Source organism: Dreissena polymorpha, chromosome 10 (assembly GCF_020536995.1).
Source record: "Dreissena polymorpha isolate Duluth1 chromosome 10, UMN_Dpol_1.0, whole genome shotgun sequence".
NCBI classification, from domain to species: Eukaryota; Metazoa; Mollusca; class Bivalvia; order Myida; family Dreissenidae; genus Dreissena; species Dreissena polymorpha.
Window position 1 is genome coordinate 58004593 of NC_068364.1, and position 24259 is coordinate 58028851.

Here is a 24259-nt window from a genome sequence, read left to right on the forward strand (position 1 = left end):
TTACTTTTTATTGTTGTGTGTGTGTGTGCGTGTTTGTGTGCGTGTGTGGTCTGGGGGATATCATTCTCATCTAATATCAATCTTTTATGATAAGACAATAACCATGCATTATCTAAATGTTTCAAACCACCTATTTATTAATTGGATTTTTTTTGGGGTATCTCTAGTAAGTTATTACGGTTTATTTATTAGTCTTCTGTTTCACAGGAAAACAGGTGTTTTACCTCGCAGACGAAGGTCAGTCACATGGTAAAGGTGCAAATGCTGTGGTCAGCCAAGTTCACCACTACCTCAACACATACAGTCTTGGCGAACAGCATGCTCACTTTCAGTGTGACAACGGTTGAGGCCAAAATAAAAACAACAAAGTCATCTGGTACCTTCTGTGGAGAGTTCTTGTAGGTAATAAAAAGCCCTTAGTTATTGTGTTTCTGATAGCTTTTTTAATGTTGAGAAACTAATTTAGTAAACCTGTTGTTAAAAATATTTGTTTGCAGTAATGCAATTGCAAAATGGTAACGCGTGTTGATATGTAGTGAAAATGTTAAAAACAAATTACTCTGGTATCAATCGCAAAAGGAAAAATCTCTTAAAGTAATATATTGAAATGAGTCAAACCATTTTTAAGTCAGTCAATTACTACAAAATACATATTCTAAATTGTAGCCTGACCTTTTAAAAAAAATATTTTTTAACATTTCAGGTTTACACAGAATCATCACACTAAGCTTTATGTTGATAAGACATACAAAGTTTACACCAGATTGGCACTTTGGCATCTGGAAGTCAAAGTGGAGGTAAATTCCTTATCACAGTATGGTGTATGTGACCTGCATGATCCTTCTTGATAAACCTTGTTTGCATTTCCATAGGTCTATCCAGTTGTATAGATCTGCCATGTAATAAAATAAAAAAATAAAAAAAACATAAATCAATTAAAAAAATTGTGTTGTTACTTTATGTCTTGTAACAGGAAAATAAATATTTATTTTAGTAGTTTCAGGTGTTTAATTGGTATGAAATTCTTGATATGGCAAACAAAATCCCATGCAAAATCATCCTTCAAACGTTGTAGTTTTCTATTACAACAACAACAACAAAATAATAATTTGATAATAGGAAAACTATATTTTGCAATTGTTTCTTAATTAAATGGTAATCTTGATACAGAAACTTCAATGCAGAAATGTTGTCCGATGTCGCTGCGTCTGTGGGGTTATCGTCAAGGACGGGCCACAACATCCCCCAGCTTGTGAGGGACACTTCCAATCCTGTTGTTATCTAAGACAGGAAGGATTACCTTTCGACATTGTTTCACCACATAAAGAATGTCACCAAATTTCATCAATTTCCATGTGTCAGCGGATCATCCCGGTGTTGTGGAGTGCAGGGAATTTAGTGACTCACCAGTAGTCGGAATCACTCTCAGGAAGGTCTCGAAAGTGAATGTTAATGTGAGCTGTGACAACCTGCCATAAGAAATGTTTGCGAAAGGGCTTGATCTGAACCATCAGTGGTATTTATTTGAAAACATTCGTGAATTCTGTCGCACAGATGAACCAAAAACTTGACATGTCCGAAACACGCTACTGGTGAGCAACAAAAAACAGACTGTGCCCCCCCCCCAAAAAAGAAGATGCATTAAGATGCGCATCTGATCTTCTCTGATCATGCCACAACAATTACATACATCATGTATCAGTGTTTATTTTGGCCAAGGTATTGGGTGATATATTTTCCCCCAAACAATGCAAAAAATCCTCTATTCCTAGGAAAGCTAAAACATGTATTCGAGTGCTAAATGTGTCAGTTGATACAGGTTTTGAAATGTTCAATGCAAACGTTTGTTGTTCTAATTGCACAAGCTTGTTTTCAAGTTTTTTATATCTCATATTTACAAAACAAAAATCATTTTTTCCATTTAACCATGCAATTGTTTTCACCTTATGGACACAGACTGCCTTTCCGAAAAACTGGAAAAAAATCAGTGTGAATATTGTATTTATTTATGTTTTACAATGAAAATCCTATATTTTTGTTTGTTTGCTACATTGTTTCCATAGAAACAAAAACAAACAATTTTTATGTTTAAGTTATTGTTTATTTTGTCTTTTTTTCTCTATCAGAAATAATGATAAATAATTATTATTTCATTTACTGAAACATTTAGTATCCAAGTGTACTTTCAACCAACACTTTTCAATGCTGTTTTTTTCCATTCTGTTGTGTTTGAGGTTACATTATACTTAAATACACATGTAACTGAATAAAAAAGGAAATTGTTCATGAAACACACAAATTATTGATTGTTATTGTTTAACTAGTTAAAAAACAGTGAAATTAATGTTGTGTTTGCCTTTAAACAAACACTTTATTGAAAATACAATTCATAGATTTATAAAAGGCGTGATTGTGTGCTCTGGTGATTATTAACATGTAGATCGGTTACCATAGCAACACAAATGGTACATTTGTCCATAAATGTCCATAATGCTGTTGTCAGTTTATTGCACTATAATTATGTATTTGACTAAAGGAAAGATTATTGTTTTAATAAAACAATGTGCTTGTTGCTTGAATGTTTTCTTTGTTTTTTTGTATTAAATGATAACTTTTAGTGACGGTAAAATGTAGGGTTGGTCACTTTGGAAGGTCATAAAATTAGTTTTGAATGTGATAAATAAAAAATCTATATCATTTTTGTGAACTACAATGTTTAGAGAATCCAAAATTGCCAAAAAGTCAAAATGTGATTTTTTGAACACAAGACTGATTTTCCCAGCTTTGGTCACATATATACCATTGATTTTGCCATAATAAATGTACAAGTTAAAATTCCCTTAGGCATTTTTTTTAAACGGAACATACGAGTTTTCTCAATTGGTTTTATCATTTGCTATTTCATTGTTGATTCGTGTACTGTTTTATCTGACTTTTTTTCATCGTTGTCGATATTATTAATCTGTGTAAGTCTATACCGATGTTTTATATCGTTGTCGACTCGATAATAGCTTACAAACATGCACTGAACCAAACAAAAGTATGTGCGTAGGTTGACTACTGACAATAACAAAACCAAATAGTTAAGAAATAATTCGTGTACGTTAGGCCTATAGTTTGTTGTCGAAAAACCACGGCCGATAGTTAAGATGCGTAAGGATTAAATCACGAGTGCGAAGCACGAGTTATTTGAAACCACGCATCTAAACTTCCGGTCGTGGGTTATTCAACAACAAACAATAAAGTGCATGATTTATTTCGATTCTTACACGATTGTTACTAAAGATTTTTACAATGTACATTATATTTCTTGTGTACTATTTTAAGTGAAGTTCCGCCCATAAACATAACTTTCGGCTGTTCTGTCGATCAGATCCGCGAGTTTCATTCATTTATTGCCGGATATTACGCTGGTGGAAAATGTATCGGCATGTTTTGTTAAGTTACAGCGCGTGCTTTCAGTGTATAAGGTCCGCCCACAATCATTTCAGCACATCCGATTTTCTCTTTTGTTTATATGAAAGTTTACTGTATCATGCATGAAATGCACACTGTCCACGAGGATAACATCGAGGTTTTCATCTCCGAAGTAACTGTCAACGATTTTATCGTGGACGAGTACACATTACGGACCGATAAGTGTGCAAGGTAAAAGCCAGTGAAATTATCGATCGATATTGACACGGGGTTATTCACGCAGGACTAATACACAACCGCGCGAATCTTCGCTGCTTGGGGTTATATTCTGAAACTAGTCGACTGACTTGCAATAAACTGATCGTGACCGGTTTACAGACTGCAACGAATGGTTTATCACACCTAATCGAGATAAGAATGTAATTAGGATGTGTTAGCATGTGCACTGTGTAATCGATTTCATGACATGGGAATTTTAGCAAACAGAATCGGACAGACTGTTTGGGATTTTCATCACTACGCATGCACAATTTGCATTCCCGGGTTTACCACGTGACGATGATGATCAATCTACTGGCGTTATTTTTAGTTAACTGGTAGTTACCTGGTAGACATACCCAGTCAAATTTATTACCGAATATACTGAAAATATGAAAACTTAACAACTTTTTTCAAGTAGTGTAATATACCAGTCGTGATATTTTAATCAATATAAACTAATAATTGTGAAAAAATACGGTATTTTACAACTTTTCTTTTCTTCGTCGTCGTGGTTGACCGTCCCTTTAAGTTGGGCAGATTTCAGTCACAGGAATAAGAATGTGCAATTAGCACTGTTAAATCACTTAACCGAGAACCAATCGCCTTGATATGACATAAATATGTTTAAACACGGCAAACAATCTCATTAAACAAACAATAACCTCTTTGTAAACTCAAGTGGTTATCTCCACATGCGGAATAACGGTAGCGAGCTGTGCTCTGACACAATCAAATCCCTGCGCGGAGGCAGGTCGATTTGATATCACTTTATGGAGTTTGTTTACTTTATATGTACGATGATAATATACTTAACCTCAAATATATATATATATATATATATATTTGTTCATACGCTTGATAATGGCGGTCGGCTTCAGTGCAATATGTATTTACATGTAAGATTGCTACTTTCGTTCTTACCGTTGGTCAATGTGGGTGTGTATATTTTATATTGTTTATATTAATATGTTATATAAAGTCAAATATCAGAAATAATCATAATGCAATATTGAGTAAGGTATTTGATATGTTCTATTCTATTGTTTTGTTTGCGATATGCTCACTTTTAATTATAATCAACGGTTAAACAAATGAGTGTCATGAACATGTATGTTTGTTATCGTCATGCGCCTTATTACTGAAACAAATTTGGTGATATGTAATTTAGGCAAATTTACTCAAAATAAGTATTTTGATGGCCGTTCTTTGCTTATCGGTATTTTCCTCGTCTGCTTCACTTCGTATAATTACATTACCCCCACGATGGTCAACATTTTACTCATGAGATGTTTGCTTTAACTGTTTTATTTTTTGAAGTGCTTAATTGCTCAATTTATTGTATCGTAAAGTACACGCAAACTTATAGTGTATAAAACGCATACAATTCAAACTGAAGAGAGCACATTGAATCGTTGTAAAGCCCCATTAACATTCAAAATCAACGAATATTCTATAAACTAGTTCGTAAAATAATGTAAACCCATACAAATCAGTGTTCCTTAGCGCAATAGCCAAACTTTCAACGTTAGATGTGGTCTGGTAAGAAAGATTTAACATGATAGAAATTGGTCTTTTTTATTTTTTTCTGAGGTACAATATGTTCCATTTTAATTTTCCGCAATTGCATATATTCATACGACACTCACACACTAACATGGCACATGAACATGTATTGAATATAATATGCCACAACAAATAAATAAATAATAGCATGTGGTATCTTGTTAAATCTATGTTACCAGACCTCATCTATCGTTTTTAATTTTGGCTATTGCTTCAAGGAACACTGTTTTTTTAAGGGTTATCTTTATTTTTTGAAATGTTTTACGAAGTATTTGTTGACTTTGAGTGTAAATAGGGCGTAAAAAAATACGATTGTATTGCAATTTTTACCATCATTTAGCTGCGCAAACAGTGACCCTTTATGCAGACACGTCACATTTGTCAGCTGGGCACTCACCACATCTGACCTGTAACCATAACTACAACCCACTCGTCTCGTGGTGGCTAAATGGAGTAATAGTTCTGAGATCGCAAGTAAACGGAGAAAAATGCATGAATAGCCCAGCGCATCCGGTATATCTGGCCGACTGTACGTGTGCAAACTCAGTGCACACATGTACACTTAACGACTTGTCCTGGTCTAACGTTGGTGACCGATGGGCGTGCTCTATTTTAATAGTACAAAGTCATATTCTGACATTAACATTGCCATGTATTTATGACACCGTATTTAGCTTTACATTTATATGTAGCACTATAAACATTTGTCCGTTTACATCTAGCAAGCACAACATATATGTCAATGCATTTTCTGCACATGATTGACACTGACGTAAAGTTATGTCATACATTCGCAACCCTAACCAAAACCGGACATCCCCTGCATCATATTGAAAGTCCGGTTTAAAGTGGATTCCGTTTTAGACGTGAAGTATTGTAACCAAGTTTATGTTGAGTTTTTGAATGGTTAACGATTGAAACACACACATATACGAGTTAAAGTTTATATGATTGTATTTCATTAAAGTCCCATTAACACTAAAATTCAACGTATAGTTCGTAAAATATTAAAATAATATATGTACAAATAAAAGCTCAGTATTTCTTATAGCAATAGGCAAAATTTCATTGGTAGATGTGGTCTGGTAACACAGAATTAACAAGATACAAAATGCTCCTTTTTATTAGTTTGTGGTACATTGTATTCAACACATTTTATTGTAACAATTGTAAAACTGGAATATATTGTACTAAAAAAAGCATTTTGTTAATTTTATGTTACGAGAACACATCTAGCGTTGACATGTTGGCTATTACTATAAGGAACACTGATGTTTAATATGTTACTATATTTTAAGAATTTTTTAAAGACATTTTCGTTAATTTTGAGTGTTACTGTGGCTTAAAAAATAAAAACAATTTCATTGCACTGTCTACCATCATTCAGCTCCCAAATCCTAGACACTATATGCAGACACGACAGACGTGTCAGCTGGTCACTCACCACATCTGACTTGTCACCATGATAACTACCCAGTCGTTTCGTGGTTGCATAATGGAGAAATAGCTCTGAGTGCGAAAGTAAACGGAGGAGAATGCCTGAATAACCCTACGAATCCTGATTATCTTACCGACTGTACGTGTACATACACAGTGCACACATGTACACTTAGGAACTTGAGCAGGTCTAACGTTGGTGACCAATGGGCTTTCTGTACTAGTGCTTGGGATGGTACTGTTATAAAAAGTAACATTCTGACAATAACTTGCCAGGTATTTATTACACCATATTTAGTTCTTCTTTTATACGTGTGGCACTATAATATTTGTTCGTTTGATCAGCAAGCACAGCATATATGGCAATGCTTTTTCAGCATATGATTAACACTGACGCAACATTATGTGATACATTCGAAACCTCTTAAACCGGACATCCCCTGTATCATAATGAAAGTCCGGTTTAGAGGGGATTCCGGTTTAGACGTGAAATATTGTAACCAAGTATGTGTTGAGTCTCTGAATGGTTAACTTTTGAAACAAAAATATAAACGAGTTAAGATGTCTTTGATATTATTCATTAAAGTTCCATTAACCCTAAAAATCAACGAAAATTTCGTAAAATATTTTATCAAGAAAGTTAACACATACAAACTCAGTAGCCCTTATAGCAATAGACAAACTTTCATTGCTAGATGTGATCTGGTAACATATATTTAACAAGATAAAAAATGCTCTTTTTGCATTTGTTTGTGGTAAAATATTTTCAACACATGTTCATGTACTAATTTAGTGTTCGTGTGTCGTATGAATATGTATTGTTCCGGGGAAATTAGAATGTTATATATTGTACTACAAACAGGAATAAAAAAGCATTGGGAATCTTGTTGAACCTATGTAACCAGAATACATCTAGCGTTGACATTTTGGCTATTGCTATCAGAAACACTGATTTGTATGGGTTAACTGTATGAATATATATTGTTCCGGGGATATAAGAATGATTTATATTGTACTACAAACAGGAATAAAAAAGCATTGGGAATCTTGTTGAACCTATGTAACCAGAACACATCTAGCGTTGACATTTTGGCTATTGCTATCGGGAACACTGATTTGTATGGGTTAACTGTATTTTACGAAATATTTTACGAAATATTCGTTGAATTTGAGTGTTAATAGGGCTTTAACACAAAAAATATAATTGTTTTGCAATTTTCACCATCATTCACCTCCCAAATCGGTAAACCTATCTGCAAAATCGGTAAACCTATCTGCAGACACGACAGACGTGTCAGCTGGTCACTCACCACATCTGACTTGTCTTCATGAAAATTTACCCAATCGTCTCGTGGTGGCTAAATGGAGAAATAGCTCTGATCGCGCAAGTTAACGGAACAGAGTGCTTGAATACCCCAAAGAATCCAGTTTATCTCACCGACTGTTCATGTACATACACAGTGCACACATGTACACTTAAGAGCATCAACAGGTCTAACGTTGGTGACCAATGGGCGTGCTCTATTAGTGATTGGGATGGTATTGTTATAAAAAGTAACATTCTGAAATTAACTTTGCCAGGTATTTATTACACCATTTTTATTTATTCATTTATGAATGTGGCACTAGAAACATTTGTTCGATTACATCTAGAAAGCACAGCATGTTTGTCAATGCGTTTACTGTATATGATTGAAACTGACGCAACGTTATGTCATACATTCGAAACCTCTTAAACCGGACATCCACTGTATCATAATGAAAGTTCTGTTTAGAGGGGATTTCAGTTTAGACGTGAGTTATTGCCACCAAGTATATGTTGAGTCTCTGAATGGTTAACTATTGAAACGCACATAATTATTAATGAGTTAATGTGTTTTTGATGTTATTTCATATAAGTCAAATTAACACTCATAATCAACGAATATTTCATAAAATAAAGTAAACACATAACAACTCAGTATTCCTTATAGCAACAGATGCGAATTGATTGCTAGATGTTGTCTGGTAACAAAGATTTAACAAGATACAAAATGCTCTTTTTTACAGTTTTTGTGGTACAATATATTCAACACATGTTCACCGCCGTTAATCACGCGCGCCACCTCTTTTTTGTGATGCATTAATACATGAGCCAATGTAACTTCCGAGGTCGCCAGCCCGGATGTTTTGAATTTTCATGGACAATTTACATGGTTATTAGGTTTTATATGTTTTTTCAACATAACTAACATTATTTATAAAATCGGGCAATGTAGTGCGATTCAGTGAAGATTGATTAGTCCAAAAATGTACACACACGTACATTCTCAACCAATTTAAAAACGTGAGAACCTTTATAAGTTGTGGCATGGTGGAGTTTTAAAAAGCATTTTGATGAGTTTTTCCAGTGTGACGAGAACATGTCGGCCCAATTAAATAGCCCACGGCATCAAACGATTACGTACAACATACATTAGATGATGCATGTACAAAAATATTGGCTTCTTCCCGACGTACTAGATAATCTTTCATTTTCCCAAATGAGATGGAGCCAATGCTTAAGAGGTGGCGCTAATGATAAGAGGTGTCGCTGATGCAGGATGTATCAATTAACAGTCGTATAATAACATTATCACATGACGTAGATTTGATAGATAATGTAATTTGTTATATTAAATTAATTTGTCAACATACATACGAAGGCCCAAATCTTTACAGAACATAACCACATTCTATAATAAATAAGATGTAGTTTTTTAAATATATAAGTCATCAACTCAATTAAGAAGACACCAACATGAATAAAACATATTGTACGATGTATACCAAAAATGCGTAATACTCAATCAAACCAATAACTTAATGTTCAACATTATCTAAATAATTAATCGACAGCAAAATTTGTATACAGCAAGATAATTCACGAAATAAGTATTAGATATCACTTTTTCTTGAAACTATGATTTGTGGCCGTTAATCCAAATGCTTAATTAACTAAAAGGCCAAGGTCAACGAATCTTAATAAAGGTCTTTTTTTCAATATCAACTTCAAAAAAATGAAGATAGATCGGTCTTTTTCCGTTAACATTTTTGTATAATACATGTTAAATGGTGTTATCTTACAAAGATGAACGTTAAAATCCATCAATATATTATTAGAAATCTACTTTTTCTTATTAAAAAGGCACGCGACTCAAATGTGCTGAAGAAGTCAACTTACAAAATATCATCTAATTCCTGTAGACATACCATTAACCATTACATAAACATTTCACTTAAAAATATATATAAATGTGCATTGGTGCCACCTCCTAATCTGAGCGCCACCTCCTTGGCATTGGCTCCATCTATTTTTGAAAAATGCAAATTTATCTATCAGATCGACTAGGAGCCGATGTTTTTGTGCACGTATTTACTTGTACAGATTCAAAGCAATAGTTTTATGTAATGAGCGAATTAATTGGTAGGGAATTCGCTCGTCACACAGGCAAACTACATCGATTTGCTTTAACAAATTCTACCATGCCACAACTTATAAAGGTCCTCACGTTTCCAAATGGGTTGTGATTGTATGTTTCTTTGTATTTTGAGATGCATTTATAAACGCTGAATCGCACTTTATTGGCCGATTTCTTTTTAAATATTGTGAAATGTGTTGAAAAACATATTAAACTAATCTCCCTGTAAACTTTTCCATTCATATTCAAAACATCCGGGCCTGAGCGCCACCTCGGAAGTTGCATTTGCTCATTTATCAATGCATCTCAAAAAAGAGGTGACGCGCGTGATTACCGACCGTAATGTTCATGTATCAATTTAGCGTTCGTGTGTCGTATGAATAGATATCATTGCGAGAAATTAAAATGGAATATACTGTTCTACTAAAAAAATTTTAAAAAAAATCTTGTCAATTCAATTTTTCCAGAAAATCTCTAGCATTGAATTTTAAGCTATTGCTACAAGGAACACTGATTTGTATGGGTTAACTGTATTTTACGAAATATTTTACGAAATATTCGTTGATTTTTAGTGTAAATGGGGCTTAAAAAAATAAATACAGTTGTATCGTAATTTTTACCATCATTCAACTCACAAATCGGTGAACCTATCTGCAGACACGACAAACGTGTCAGCTGGTCACTCACCGCATCTGGCCTGTAATCATGATTACTACAAAATCGTCTCGTGATGGCTTAATGGAAAAATAGCTATGATCTTGCAAGTAAACGGAGGAGACTGTCTTAATACCTAAACGAATCAAAATTATCTGGCCGACTGTACGTGTACAAACACAGTGCACACATGTACACTTAAGAACTTCAACAGGTCTAACGTTGGTGACCAATGGGCGTGCTCTATTAGAGCTTCGGTAGGTACTTTTATAAAAAGCAACATTCTAACATTAGAATTGCAAGGTATTTATGCCACCATATTAAGTAATTTATTTATACATGTTGCACATAAAATATTTGTTTGTTAACATCTAGCTAGCACAACATATATGTCAATGCTGTTACTGCATATGATTGACACTGACTCAGAGGTATGTCATACATCGGAAACCCCTTAAACCGGACATCCTATGTATCATAATAAAGCAAACAATGAAACACATGAAACTATATCACGAGGGAATCTTTTTTTTTAACGCAACTTATCCATAGAGATAATGTGTATAACGAATACTCATAGCTTATTTGTTCTTTTGTGTATTTGTGTCATCTTAAGTAAAAGTTTGCTGTTAAACAATGTACCAATTTGTGAAAAAGTTAACATGTAACGACTTGTTACAAACATTTTAGTTAAAAATATCATTTTGTTTTCAATTCGTGAAAATATTATAACCGCGTCTGAAAATAAACGGATGAGCCTTTGTCCGGGGTAGTCATTCACTGGAGTGCTTTAGTCTACCAACAACATCGTCGGATGATCGAATGACAATGTTTATCCAGACGCTGTTATTGTTACGATTCTTGTAGTCCTAGTTTCTACTTAACCTATTTGAAACTTGCACATAATGCTTGCCTGTGACTTATTGTCATATAGTGTCATCTCTGCATACATGTATATTGTCGTTGATCTAAGATACACTTGGATGCATTTTCAGTCATTTTAAAAATACAATATTAAAAAAAATAATCAATTAGTATGTTATGAATCGATGAATGTACAACATAATATTGCGTGAGTGTCGCATAATTCTCGTTTTCCATACAAATGCACAACTTTACAACTTGCATTGGCATTAGTATATATTAAAAGCAATTAAAACGATTACGTTTAACTAACGTAGACTTGGCACAAAAAAGTACAAAAAGATGAAATATTTGTTCTTCTACTACTTTATTGCCGAAGCAACATCATAATCACAACAAATATACATTTTCTCCGGACCGAAGTGTATGTCTTGTTTTTGAACCTTGCTTACATTGTCGTGAAAATCGTCGAAAAATTGAAATATTTCTTAAAAAAAAGAAATGATAACATTCGCTCCAAAGTGTTTTTTGTATGAAGTTTTCCCTTCTTTAAATGAAAAAAAATATATTGCTTTTATGAAAATTATACAGTAAATTCAAATAATATTTTATTTTAAGAATTTAAGAGGAAAAAGCAGTGATTGCTGGTTCAGTTGGTGGCGCTGTTGGTGGACTTATAATCATCGCTGTTATGGTCATCATATTAAAACGTAGAATAAAAGGTATATATCTTACACATTCTCAGTTTTTTGTACACTGTAAATGTTTCTGGCAATATGCTTGTTTTACATGTCTAATTATATCTCAATACAATTTGGATTACGAGTGCTTTCGTAAAAAACATGATATTATCAACAGTACGTTGATTATTATCGTTGCTATTTTTTTTTCAAAGCCGCATTAACACTGAGAGTCAACGAATATTTCGTGAAATATTTTGTAAAATAACGTTAACCCTTACAAATCAGTGTCCCCTATAGCAATAGCCAAAATAAAATTTCAAATTTAGATGAGGTCCGGCAACAAAGATTTAACGAGATACAAAATGCTTTATATTTCCCGAAACGATATTTTTCATACGACACACTCACGCTAACATGGTACATAAACATGTGTTGAATATATCGTACCACACCAAATAACAAAGATTATTTTGTATCTTAATAAATATTGGTGTTTAACATTTTTTTGTTATCAATTAATTTTATTTTTAAGATATTCGAAGCGGCAGTGATGACCATGCTCTTGCCAGTGATTTCTGTGATTCCAAAAGAAAAGCCCATATCATAAATTGAAATGACAGACAAACTATAGAGTATTAGTCGATAGCAACTATTTTACGTTAAGACCCAATTAATACACACAAATCAACGAAATTTTCGCAAAGTATTTCGTTAAATAAAATTACACAATCAAATATTAATGTTCCTTATAGCAAAATCCAAATTTTTTATACCAGATGTGTTCTGGTCACATAAATGTTTGTAGCTACAAAATACTTGTTCTTAATTTTTCGTGTCACAATAACGCCCACGTTAATTTCCCGCAAATATATCTATTCATACGACACATAAACACTAAATACCATTTAAGTGAACTTGTGTCGTATGAATAAATATATTTGCGGGAAATAAAAATGAAATTTATTGTGTCACTAAACAAATAAAAACGTGCATTTTATATCTATAAACATCTATATTACCAGACCTCTTCTGGTGTTAATTTTTCGGCTATTGCTATATGGAATACTAATTTTTAATTTAACTTATTTACGAAATATTGTATGCTATTTTCATTGATTTGGAGTTGTAATGGGGCTTTAAGCTTGTTATACAAATGAAGCAAATATGTGTACAGCAAAGCACTTGTGAAAATAGATGAATTTAAGTTGAATCCATTAAATACATTTCCGTTGCCATAACCTCCCATGTCAGTGTGTCGCTACTGTGGTTTATGCAAAATCAAAACATGTGTTAGGAGATATACGTTTTTGTGTAGTTATTATGCGAGTTATGTACCTCATGCATTGATGTTCTTAATTTATCTGATTTATCTTAATTTACTTTAGGCTAGCACAATAAACAAAAACAAAATATCCAACAAATAAAGAATAACATTTAAATTCGGACTCAAAGCGTGTAATTTGTGTGAGTTTGTTCAATCAAATATTAAAACAACTGACAATCTTTTTCAGGAATGCAGTTACATTCAAGAATTATGGACAAAACTGCAACATTTTCTGAAAATTCTGAACGTGAACATTGAAATAAAATTTAGCAAAGAAATGGCCTTTCTTTGCATTATCGACAAAAAGTATACAATAATGTTCTGAATTGTATACTAATTTTATTGAAAACATTTATATTTAACATGAAAATTAAAAGGTGCATCCCAAATTGTAATATTTTTATTAATTATCTTAAAATACAAATACAGAAAGAAGTATACAGTGCCCTTAATAAAAACAAATATGAAACAAATAAAATGTATTAACTTCGTATAATATTGTTCAGCCAACAAAACTTGTGATATTCTTTTAAGTTACATATTAAATTGTATATAGGTGCCCATGTTCTCAATAATTGGAACTTGTTTATGTTTAAAACGTCAACCACAACATACTTACAATGTGTTTGAAATGCTTTATATCTTTTTTTAACCATTTAAACACAATCTGTATTGTGTGTATGTGTGCCAGTGCGTGCGTGCGTACCTGTGCTCATGTCTACACGTTCGGTAGAAATGCCCGTCTGAATGCAGACAAATCTAGTCGAAGGGCTACGCCAGGCCAGTTGGATGACTTTGACTTAGTCATGCGACTATGTCTACTAGTTATTTTATCACCGCGACTGCACCGAGACCAACACTCCCGCGTCGACCTGGGGAGTAATGCCCGTCTGAATTCTGACAAATCTCCTTGTCGAAGGGCTAAGTCTCAAAGGATCGAAGTGTGGTAGCTGCTCTGCCTACGTACGACACCCCGAACGAGAGCTAGGTCGTCTGCGGATGATTTCACATCGCTGCTTTCGCATGGGATAGATCTCGCTTAGTCCCGCGGCGCTCGTAATCGAGCGGCCCGCCGAGCGGCCGCATGGTGTGGCTGAACCGACACGCAGTAATGCGGGCGTATCTTTGCCTCCCGGAGGCGGCAGTGAACAAGGTATCGTCGTGCTTATCGGGCAGGCACCTAAACCAAATGTCTGAACCTGCGGTTTTTCTCGTACTGAGCAGGATTACAATTGCGACGACTCTGTGTCAACAGTAGGGTAAAACTAACCTGTCTCACTACTGCCTTAACCCAGCTCATGCTCCCTGTTAGTGGGTGAACAACGCTTTGCGAATTCTTCTTCGCAATTATAGAAAGAGCCGACATCGAAGCATCAAAAAGCAACGTCGCTATGGACGATTGGCTGCCACAAGCCAGTTATCACTGTAGTAACTTTTCTGACACCTCTTGCTTGAAACTCTCAACTGGTCAAAATGAGCGATAGACCGCGCTTTAACGGTCCGTATTCGTACTGAAAATAAAGATCAAGTGGGTTTTTGCTCTACGCGAGGTTTCCGTCCTCGCTAAGCCCACATTAGGACACATGCGTTACCGTTTGACAGATGTACCGCCCCAGTTAAACTCCCCGCCTGACAGTGTCGTCGGATCGGGACGCCCGCCGCCACCACGACGGCGAGCTTCGCTCCAGAACCTAGGCGCCTTCGCGCCGGTCCCCGTCTCACCGCATAAGTAAAGGAACGATAAAAATAGTAGTATTTGACGGTCGCCTCGCGGCTCCCACCAATGTTACGCCTCCCGTGTCCCTTCACAAAGCAAAACTAGAGTCAAGCTCAACAGGGTCTTATTTCCCGCACGAGTTCCACAGATCTTCGCTCATAATGAGGCAACGGACATCAAGCTCGCACTATGATGTATCGGAACTGAGTCTAGATGCCTCCATTTCTCACAAAAGAAGGGCACCAGCCCCGAGGACGCTCAACAGGCGTCGCAGACGTCCAGCTTTTAATGATTAAAGTATGTTTTGTGTGTCTTTGATTACTTCATCACTATTATATTGCTTATATATATAAACGTTTTTTAGAGCAGACATATGATACTCTGTCGAAAGTGAAAGGTCTAAAAAAATCCTTAGCCATAAACAAACAACTGTGTCTCAATGACATACGTACAGAACAATACCGCTTATTTGATGCAATTCATAATGCAGATAACGATAAGAATCTGCACATAGTCACAACTAACACACAACACTCTGTCCTTAATAGTTCTGAATAGTTAAGTGGTACCACGCACAACCATCACCACAACAAAAAACACCTAGATATAAATATTTTTTTGTTTATTTATTTATTTATTTATCTATGTATACATGTATTTATATACGAGAGTTGCCCAATTTCACGAACAAAACAAACAAAACACATGAATAATTTATTTTCTAAACACATTTTATTGCAACAAATGCTCAATATGATTTTCAGGGCAATTATAAATCGCCTTGATATGCTTTTGCCACGATTTCAAAGTCTTGTTGATGGTAATTTGTTCCAATTTGCGCCATTCGTCCTTCAGAGCTCCTTTGAGACCAGAAAGTGAGTTGACTTGTCGTTTCTTTAAGCGTCGTTTTAGTATCCCCCATATACCAAAATCCATTGGGACCGCATCTTAAAACTTTGGCCTTCATTCTTTGAGTGTTATGAACTAAATGATTGATCTTTTAGAAAGTTAACTGTGTGTTTGGAAGTGTGGCTAGATGCACTGTCTTGATGGAACGTCATGACGTATTTACCCTCCGGAAAGAGTCTCGGGACATCATATCGTATAAATTGTTTCAGAACTTTAATATTATAGTATTCTGAGTTGACCTTTGTCACTTGCGGGAATTATTCTTATCTCTAATTTACCTCTGGACGATACAGCAGCCTATGCCATGACGACACGGGCGAACGCATCACGTTTTACAAACTTCAGTTTATCGCAAGCGTTTTCTGCCATTCTGACATAACATACTCTTCTTCTTCCATAACTTCCACAAAGATAAAGCATCGCCTCGTCAGATATAACAAATATTTCTCCACTTGTCACATTTAAGTTTTAGATATAGCGTCCAAAACCTGGCCCCGCGCTTCTGAATATGTGTCATTTTGAGCTGATGAACCTTGAACTTCTTACGTAGTTTTACTTTCAAAACATTCCTTATAACGTACTATACTGTTCCTTTGGACATTCCTATGTCCAATGCCACTTTTCCCTGGGACGGCGAATTGATTTTAGAGATCCAGATACGAATTTTGCATACGACGTCAGGTTTGACCTTATATGGTCGTCTCCTTGAATTTGAATATGTAGCACCACCAGGCGTTCTATTACGCTGTAAAGTAACCTCATGTAGCGAAAGTAGCGAAAATGGGCAACTCTCGTATATTAATAGATATATTTATTTATTTAGGACGAACGGACGGACCGACGGACGGACAGACTGACAGACAGACAGACATTCGTATAATGTAAAAAAGTGGACTCTGACCGCCGTTTTTTTCCTTTTAATGTTCGATTAATGATTTCAATAACAAAACACGTAAAATTTTCCTTTTATTGAAGGTTATCCAACGATAATCGATTCATCGTCGCTGAAATATAAAAAATTAATCCGCCCAGTATATTCACTTATGTTATAACTCTAAATTAAAACACATAATTGCAGTGACATAAACTAAGAAAGTTAAATGTAAATAAAATGCGATTATATGCGGTTGATAAATTACACAAATATTATAAGGTTTTAAAGCTCAAACGAAGCAAGAATATAATAATTTGTATGCACCTGCTATTTATTTGATAGTGACCTGAACAAATAAGTTTTCAAATCTTTACTTTTTTAGATATCCACTTAATAATAAGTAGGTACCGAATATTTTTAGAAGGTATCTACTTAATCCGAGTTCGAGTTTTTAACTTGACTTTAAATATAGGCAATAGATAATAGTGCTAAATGAAATGACATTATTCGCGCATCCAATTTTTCTAAAACTTCATCAAACATACATACACGAGTTCACAAACTGGCTTGAACTGGCGACTACATGGAACATCAACCCAGTGATAGTTGTGCGAGGCAACAATGGCCCCGCAGTTCCCTCCAGTACCGTCGTTTGGTTGACCATGATCCCAGTCTGTATATTCCGCACGCTTTTCCGAAGGATACCAGGTCCAGATACCTTCGTTTGTCGCGTCGGATAGTCCAATCCAGTGCTTTTGGTCTGAGAGCACGTATGTTAATAGTTATTTTCCTTACGCAGTTTGTCTAATGTTAAATAAAACACAACCTGCTGCGACAATTCTGGATTCAAAAATACTCGGATTTGTGAATTCTGAAATAAAGCATGTATTATGCTGGTGCAGGCTATGCTCCATATTGTTTATATTTAAAGTGTGATTGATTACATTATTCACGTTTAATGATATTTTTCTACAAATATTGTATACAAACGTTGTTTTTTATCTACATTTTATGTCTATATATGCGCACTTGTTATTGTCTATTGGCTTTAGCCAATGGACTTAATAACCACAAATTGAAAAGATGTCTCGTCACTTGGGTGTAAAACTGCGATAAAAATGCCCGAATGTAGTAGGATATTGACAGAAAAAGAGATAAGATAATTAATATTGATTTTTCTAATTCTTACAAATTTTCACTTACAAACCTTTTTTCGTATATTTTCGGGGAGCAAAGTTCAGATATAAAGCGTATTTTAATACGAAATAAACGCTTATAACATTTTTATTGATATGGCTAGAAATTGAACGTCATTTAGTTAATAAACAAAAGTAATAAACTGGTTATAATTTAAGCCTAGTATAACGATTGTTTACCTTCAACATCGTTTATGAAAGTATTTCGTTCTTACCACTCAAAAGCATCAAAAATCCTTTGATAAATTCGCTCTCATCTTTGGACTCAAGGTTTACCAGCGAAGCACCGTAATGTTCACAATGTCTCTAAAAATATTATAAAAATCAATTAACCATACAAATAAATTGCGAACACATTAAACCAGGGTGATATGAACCTATCATATCGGGTCGCCCGCATAAAAGGCAGAACAACGTGTATAGTAATGAGCAAACGTCGTGTGAACTAAGTCAATACGAAATGCAATCAATAAAGGAACAAGTTAAACGAGATGATACGATTTTGTAAACTATTTATGAATTTATATAAACGATGTAAAATAACTTATTATGTATATATGTCAATATAATTTAACTAAAAGTAAAGAAAAACATGTGTCGAAAAATTAGAAATAAGCCAGATATTTAATTCTGAAATCGAAAATGTCTGTACAGTCGAATTCGCCAGCATGTATATCATGCATGTACGATGTGAATCTAAATTTAGTTTTACGGATCATTTTAAATTCCTGCAATAATATATGTTTTCACGACACAAAAATTTACTCCTCATAAAAAGACGAATGCTTCGGTTATTGTAGGAACATATGTACAAAATATCTTCGTCACAATCGGCTCGGGGCGCTAATTTGTCCTTGCTGCATTTTATGAAATTTGTCTTCAATGTATAATTGTTCTTGCCCATTTTGTCTAATTGTAACATAGTTTATCAATATGTTACAATTTAACACGTGTAAAATATCGTATAATCTCGCTTTAAGATTCTTCATATCCGCGTTCCAAAAATACGGGTTATCCTACATGCCTTATATAATGAAGGACAACATAATCACCGCTCACATTTGGCAAAAAAGGTATTAAAGTCCGTTTAAAATGCCATGTCTTACACAAGACGACCATACTTTCTGTCGTTTAGATCTTCACGATGTATGACAGAATTATATATTTAACGAATACCATCAACGTCGAACAGTGACTTGAAATATATTATTCGTCATGCTGTTACCTGAGAATCCAGAAAGTTGTAAGCTGTGTGACCAAAATGGTAGCACGAGTGCTCGTATCTCACCCAGCCGTTGGGACATACTGATTCACAAAATGCTGCAATTAAACAATTAAGAGTTTACAACAATATATTGTTCGTGTGAAATGCACGTGACGCACGTGTTGAAACACGCTCGTACTCCTGAGGGCTGAACGAGTATTCACGGCCATATAATAAATATTGTTAGCAAAGCATATTGCAACGAACATATATGCATATGTAACGGTTGTATAGAATGTTTATGTAAGATTTGCTCTTTTATAATCTTATATTTTATTAAAAATAAACTATCGCTTACATAAACTAAATGTAAATCATTACCGTGTACAATTAATCAATTAATGAAGGTATACTCCTACAACATATGTTGTGTATTTTAGTGTTATACAAATACGTCTAAAATGAAACTAGAATTATTTCAAATATTGAAATTACAATAACGAGTAACGGGATTATCATGATAAATATTTACATACCAATAGTTACATACCCAATAAAGAAAATATAACCGCGCAAAATAGTTTCGTATTCATACTTGACGCGCAAAACACGGTAGTTTAATAGCTCTAATTTGTATCGCTATAACATAGAAATCCACTTTGGGACACTCTTATCTTTCACACGTTATGTACACAATTAATTAGCGTTAGAACGATATCTTTGTGTCTGTTACACAACTTAATTAAAGGACGGAAACGGCACTTGACGGTGTTTGATAGTAGGAGGCGAAAAAGTACACCATTTCACATTAACAAGAGAACGTGATGGCCCTAAAGCGTCTGGCCAAGTTTCATCAATATTGAGGCATACATGTGGTTTTTATGGTTGCATTACAGTGAATTGTAAGGGTGAAAATTCGGAAAGAGTGTATGACCAGGTAACCCAGAGTTTAGGACAGATTCCAATTTTACTTACATATTGTCATAAACATCATGACCAGTCATATCAAAACAAAGTTATAAACGTAGTTTCTTGCAGGATTCATGTGTTTGTTTTTTTATAATATTTCACCTAGTAAAATCTGGCAAAACAGATATGAGAAGGAATTCCCTATTTTTTGTCATTGTCTTTACTTTCGATTGTGTCATTTTTAAGTATAATTTCATGTTACGAACAATACGTTTCGTTGTTATACTTGTAAACTGCGTCTTACTGGGACACAAACAACAATCAACCTGTGTCGTCAAAGCAATATAACAGCACTTCAGTAACGTCCAAATACTGATGAACACCCCGTGTTTGCCATGGAAACGATTTTGAACTAGCATTCGATATCATTTAAATTTCTTATTGGAAAATGCGTTTCGATATTCGTTACAATTTAAATATTGTATGCGCAGAAAGCATACTTCACGCAATTCAATCACCCTTATCATATGTACCCTAGCGCGAACAGTAACATTCGAGTAAGTTATCTTCAAATGCTTAGAGCTTTGCTACATTAAAGAAGAGTGACTGGCAATAAGCGATTCCTTGCTTTGTACATGCATATAATTGGAAAATGCATTAGTCAAAGTGCTCTCCCTAAGGGTTAACCCTCTCCACACAGAAGCAAAGTGGAAATGGCTATGAGCAAACATCATTAAAACAGAACAGCCTGCGAGTAACTCGCAGTCTTTTCGGGTTTTATGTTGTTTGCTGCGCATCAGTATCTAACAGTCCGAACTGAAACCTTTCTAAACGTGGATATAGTAATATAGGTCTTTAATGAATTTATCTTTCTGAGGGACAATACATGCGATAAAATGCGTATCTAATTGGTGAAGGGTTTAAAATATGTTTGTGTCGAACGTAACACGTCTCATTAGATGTGATATAAGTTACACATTGATACTCTGTAAGTGGCTCTTTTCCAACAGATCACATGCGGGAGATATAAGCACATTTAATGGAACTTAAAATATGGCTTACGTAGCAGTAACAAACCTAACAACACATACAATCGTAGAATGAGCGAAACTTTAAGTTGAGAGATTCCTCTTAAAATAATGTAAAGTTTAAGGTAAAACAAAACTTTCTGATACCTTAGCGAACGCTACAATAATTGTATTGATCAGTCCTAAGCCGCAATATATGAATTTGAGGTTCAAATAAAAATCATGTATCATCTAGTTGCTTTGCCGAAGTAACTATTTCTATTTAAAGGGGCATTTTCACAGATTTTGGCATGTATTGAAGTTTGGCATTAATTGTTTTATATTGATAATTATGAACATTGGATCTGAAAAGCTCCAGTAAAAAATCAAGAGTTTAAAAAAGTAACCCTAAACAGGGCTCGAACAACTGATCCCTGTAGTCCTGGAGTAAAAGTCTACAACTTAGACCACTCGCCGTCCGTGTTCATACGATGAAGGATGTATTTTATACTTAATATAAGCAATCCTCGAAGTTTCACAAGATATAACTACAAACAACAAAACTGCAAATTGTTCAATCGTTTCGCATTGTAACGCTTTATAATTCTCATTTTTTTTATCGTCAAATGATGCACATAATTGCTATTTTAGAGCATGGTAAATGTTTAGTATTACTGTTTTCAGACAAATATCATAACTAAAACGAAAATTTGCGAATCTGAAGCATTTTTATTTTATCAATTTACCAAAACATGAAAAGGCCCATTTAAGCACCTTTCACTGCCAACTATATAGTATTAAGAACGTTTATTTAGTATCTACTGTCATTATTGGTCACATATCTTGACGATCATCGATATACATTTATTTATGTTGTTGCTATGATGAAGCATCTTTTACCATTATTTATGTTGCACTCACCATTGATACGTGGAATGTTAGACGTTGTGTATTTGCGAATGCGACATTTCTTGTTATACATAATATGTTCATGTTTATGGTTGTATTTGTTGTTTATTTTGTTTCCATAGCTTTGTTCTATTAATGTGTTGAATACAAAGATATGTGTCCACAGATGCACTCATTTCATTTTTGTCTAAAAACTCCGCATACGTAAAACAGCTCAAACTTGATCTGAAAGTCATGCAGAAAGACTCTCACACTATAAATTATGTAAACGGCTGATTATATCGGAAAGTTTTACTTCAGAAAAAAGTCCAAGGTCATAAACTTCGTCAAAAATCAAAACTCAAATTAATCTGTAGGTCATGTACGTGGATCTACACACCAAAATGAAGCCAGCATCTTAAAGCGTTTCGGAAAACAATCCGGAAAAGTTTCATGTTAAAGAAATTTCCAAAGTCCAGGACAGTTACTTTTTTTAAATCAATTAATCGATACAAAGCTCAAACTTTATCTGTAAGTCATGTACAGTTTCAAAGGTTACCATGAATTTCGTCGTCCTCATAGCATTCTTTGTACAACTTCGCTTCGGACTGAACTAGGCTGTCTTTCAGACGCAAACTTCAAATTCTCTTGGCACAGTCCTTCGGAACAGACTCGTATCAGTCATGGCGATTGATACTTAAGCGCGAGTCAATGATTATCTTAAGTTAGAAAAACAAGAGAGTACGAAAACACAGGAGTGCTATTAGAGGTTCGGAACCGAAACATACACTAATTTTTCACCGTTGATTAAAGCGATATTACTAGATAGACTAACACACCAAAACCATCAGGTCAATTTATGCAAGCGTTAAGAAGAAAGTCCGGAAAACTGTTATTGTCAAAATAAGGTATCAGGACCATAACTTCGTTAAACCTCAATGGAGCAGAACTAAATTCGAGCTTAATCTGTAACTCATACAGAACACATAACAAACCTAAAATCAAGTACATATCTCAAATATCTCAAATCGTTAAGGAAAACGTTCCGGAAACTGAAATGCCGGACGGACGGACCGACAGATAAACGGACAGATGGACAGACTACTATATATCACCCTACCAGGGGCATAAAAACCGTCGGTCTTATTAAGGATAAATTATTTTTATATGATCTTGTTCAATCCTTTACAATTGGTTTAGCCTATGCGTGGTTCCAAAGCTAAATAGAAACAGGTACTAAGGGCCTAAACCACAAGATGACCACTGTTTTTAAAATATGCAACATGTATTTCTCTGTTTTTTGTTTTTTTTCAGAATACAAAATAGTTTTATGCTTCTATTTTGTCGCAAAGTTCATTATTTTGATCTAAACGAAAGGTCTATAAATTGTGCACAAGATAAAAGAAGTACTAATGCGTGTTCACTGTCCATTCTTTATTCCCAACAGTGTTATGGTCAACATAATGCGAGTATATCCAGTTGTTGATGTAAAGGAGATTTTACTTTACTTCCGGTGTCATCAAAATGTCGGTTTGTTGTTACGATTTAGACGCCTTCTGTCAATAACTTCTTGCTTTGAATAGATTTGTGTGTTGGTGGCGTCGAATTGATATGGGGACTAACTTTGATGTTGTATTGTCGTATGTTCAAGCCGTAGGCATGTAGGATGTGGATGTTCTACAAAATCAAATCCCAATCTAACTTCAAACGTTAAATGCACTCTTGCTAAATCGGTCGATATTTTTAAGTTAATGATGTCACCGGAATGTTTGCGACTGTTTTCTGCCTTTTAAGTTTTCACAGTTTACTATTTGTGAATTTTTTACAAAATGTATATTTTATTTAAAACTATATTAATACTTGACAATAATGTCTTTTTCTAATTTTCATCAATGTTAAACACGCTGATAAT

At 34.5% G+C, this 24259-nt stretch overlaps 1 protein-coding gene and 2 long non-coding RNA genes across 4 annotated transcripts in view; 2 read left to right on the plus strand and 1 right to left on the minus strand.

Moving 5' to 3' along the window:
- Positions 1–308: 308 nt before the first annotated feature.
- LOC127848183 (uncharacterized) lies at positions 309–2409 on the plus strand. Its single transcript, XR_008034398.1, has 3 exons — positions 309–402; positions 704–797; positions 1171–2409. It is a non-coding gene; the product is annotated as an uncharacterized LOC127848183 (long non-coding RNA).
- A 2123-nt stretch (positions 2410–4532) lies between these two features.
- LOC127848181 (uncharacterized) lies at positions 4533–13648 on the plus strand. 2 transcript variants are annotated; one of them, XR_008034396.1, is made up of 4 exons: positions 4533–4614; positions 5582–5893; positions 12255–12358; positions 12852–13648. It is a non-coding gene; the product is annotated as an uncharacterized LOC127848181 (long non-coding RNA). The 2 variants fall into 2 exon arrangements; XR_008034395.1 differs by lacking the exons at positions 4533–4614; positions 5582–5893 and adding an exon at positions 10829–11029.
- A 3574-nt stretch (positions 13649–17222) lies between these two features.
- LOC127848171 (perlucin-like protein) overlaps positions 17223–24259 on the minus strand; it is a 262524-nt gene continuing 255487 nt past the window's right edge. The window contains exons 4-5 of the mRNA XM_052380473.1: positions 17693–17903; positions 17223–17273 (exon numbers count right to left, since the gene is read on the minus strand). Of these exons, the coding sequence (XP_052236433.1) occupies positions 17246–17273; positions 17693–17903 (239 nt within the window). The 3' untranslated portion in view covers positions 17223–17245. The remainder of the gene's footprint in view (positions 17274–17692; positions 17904–24259) is intronic.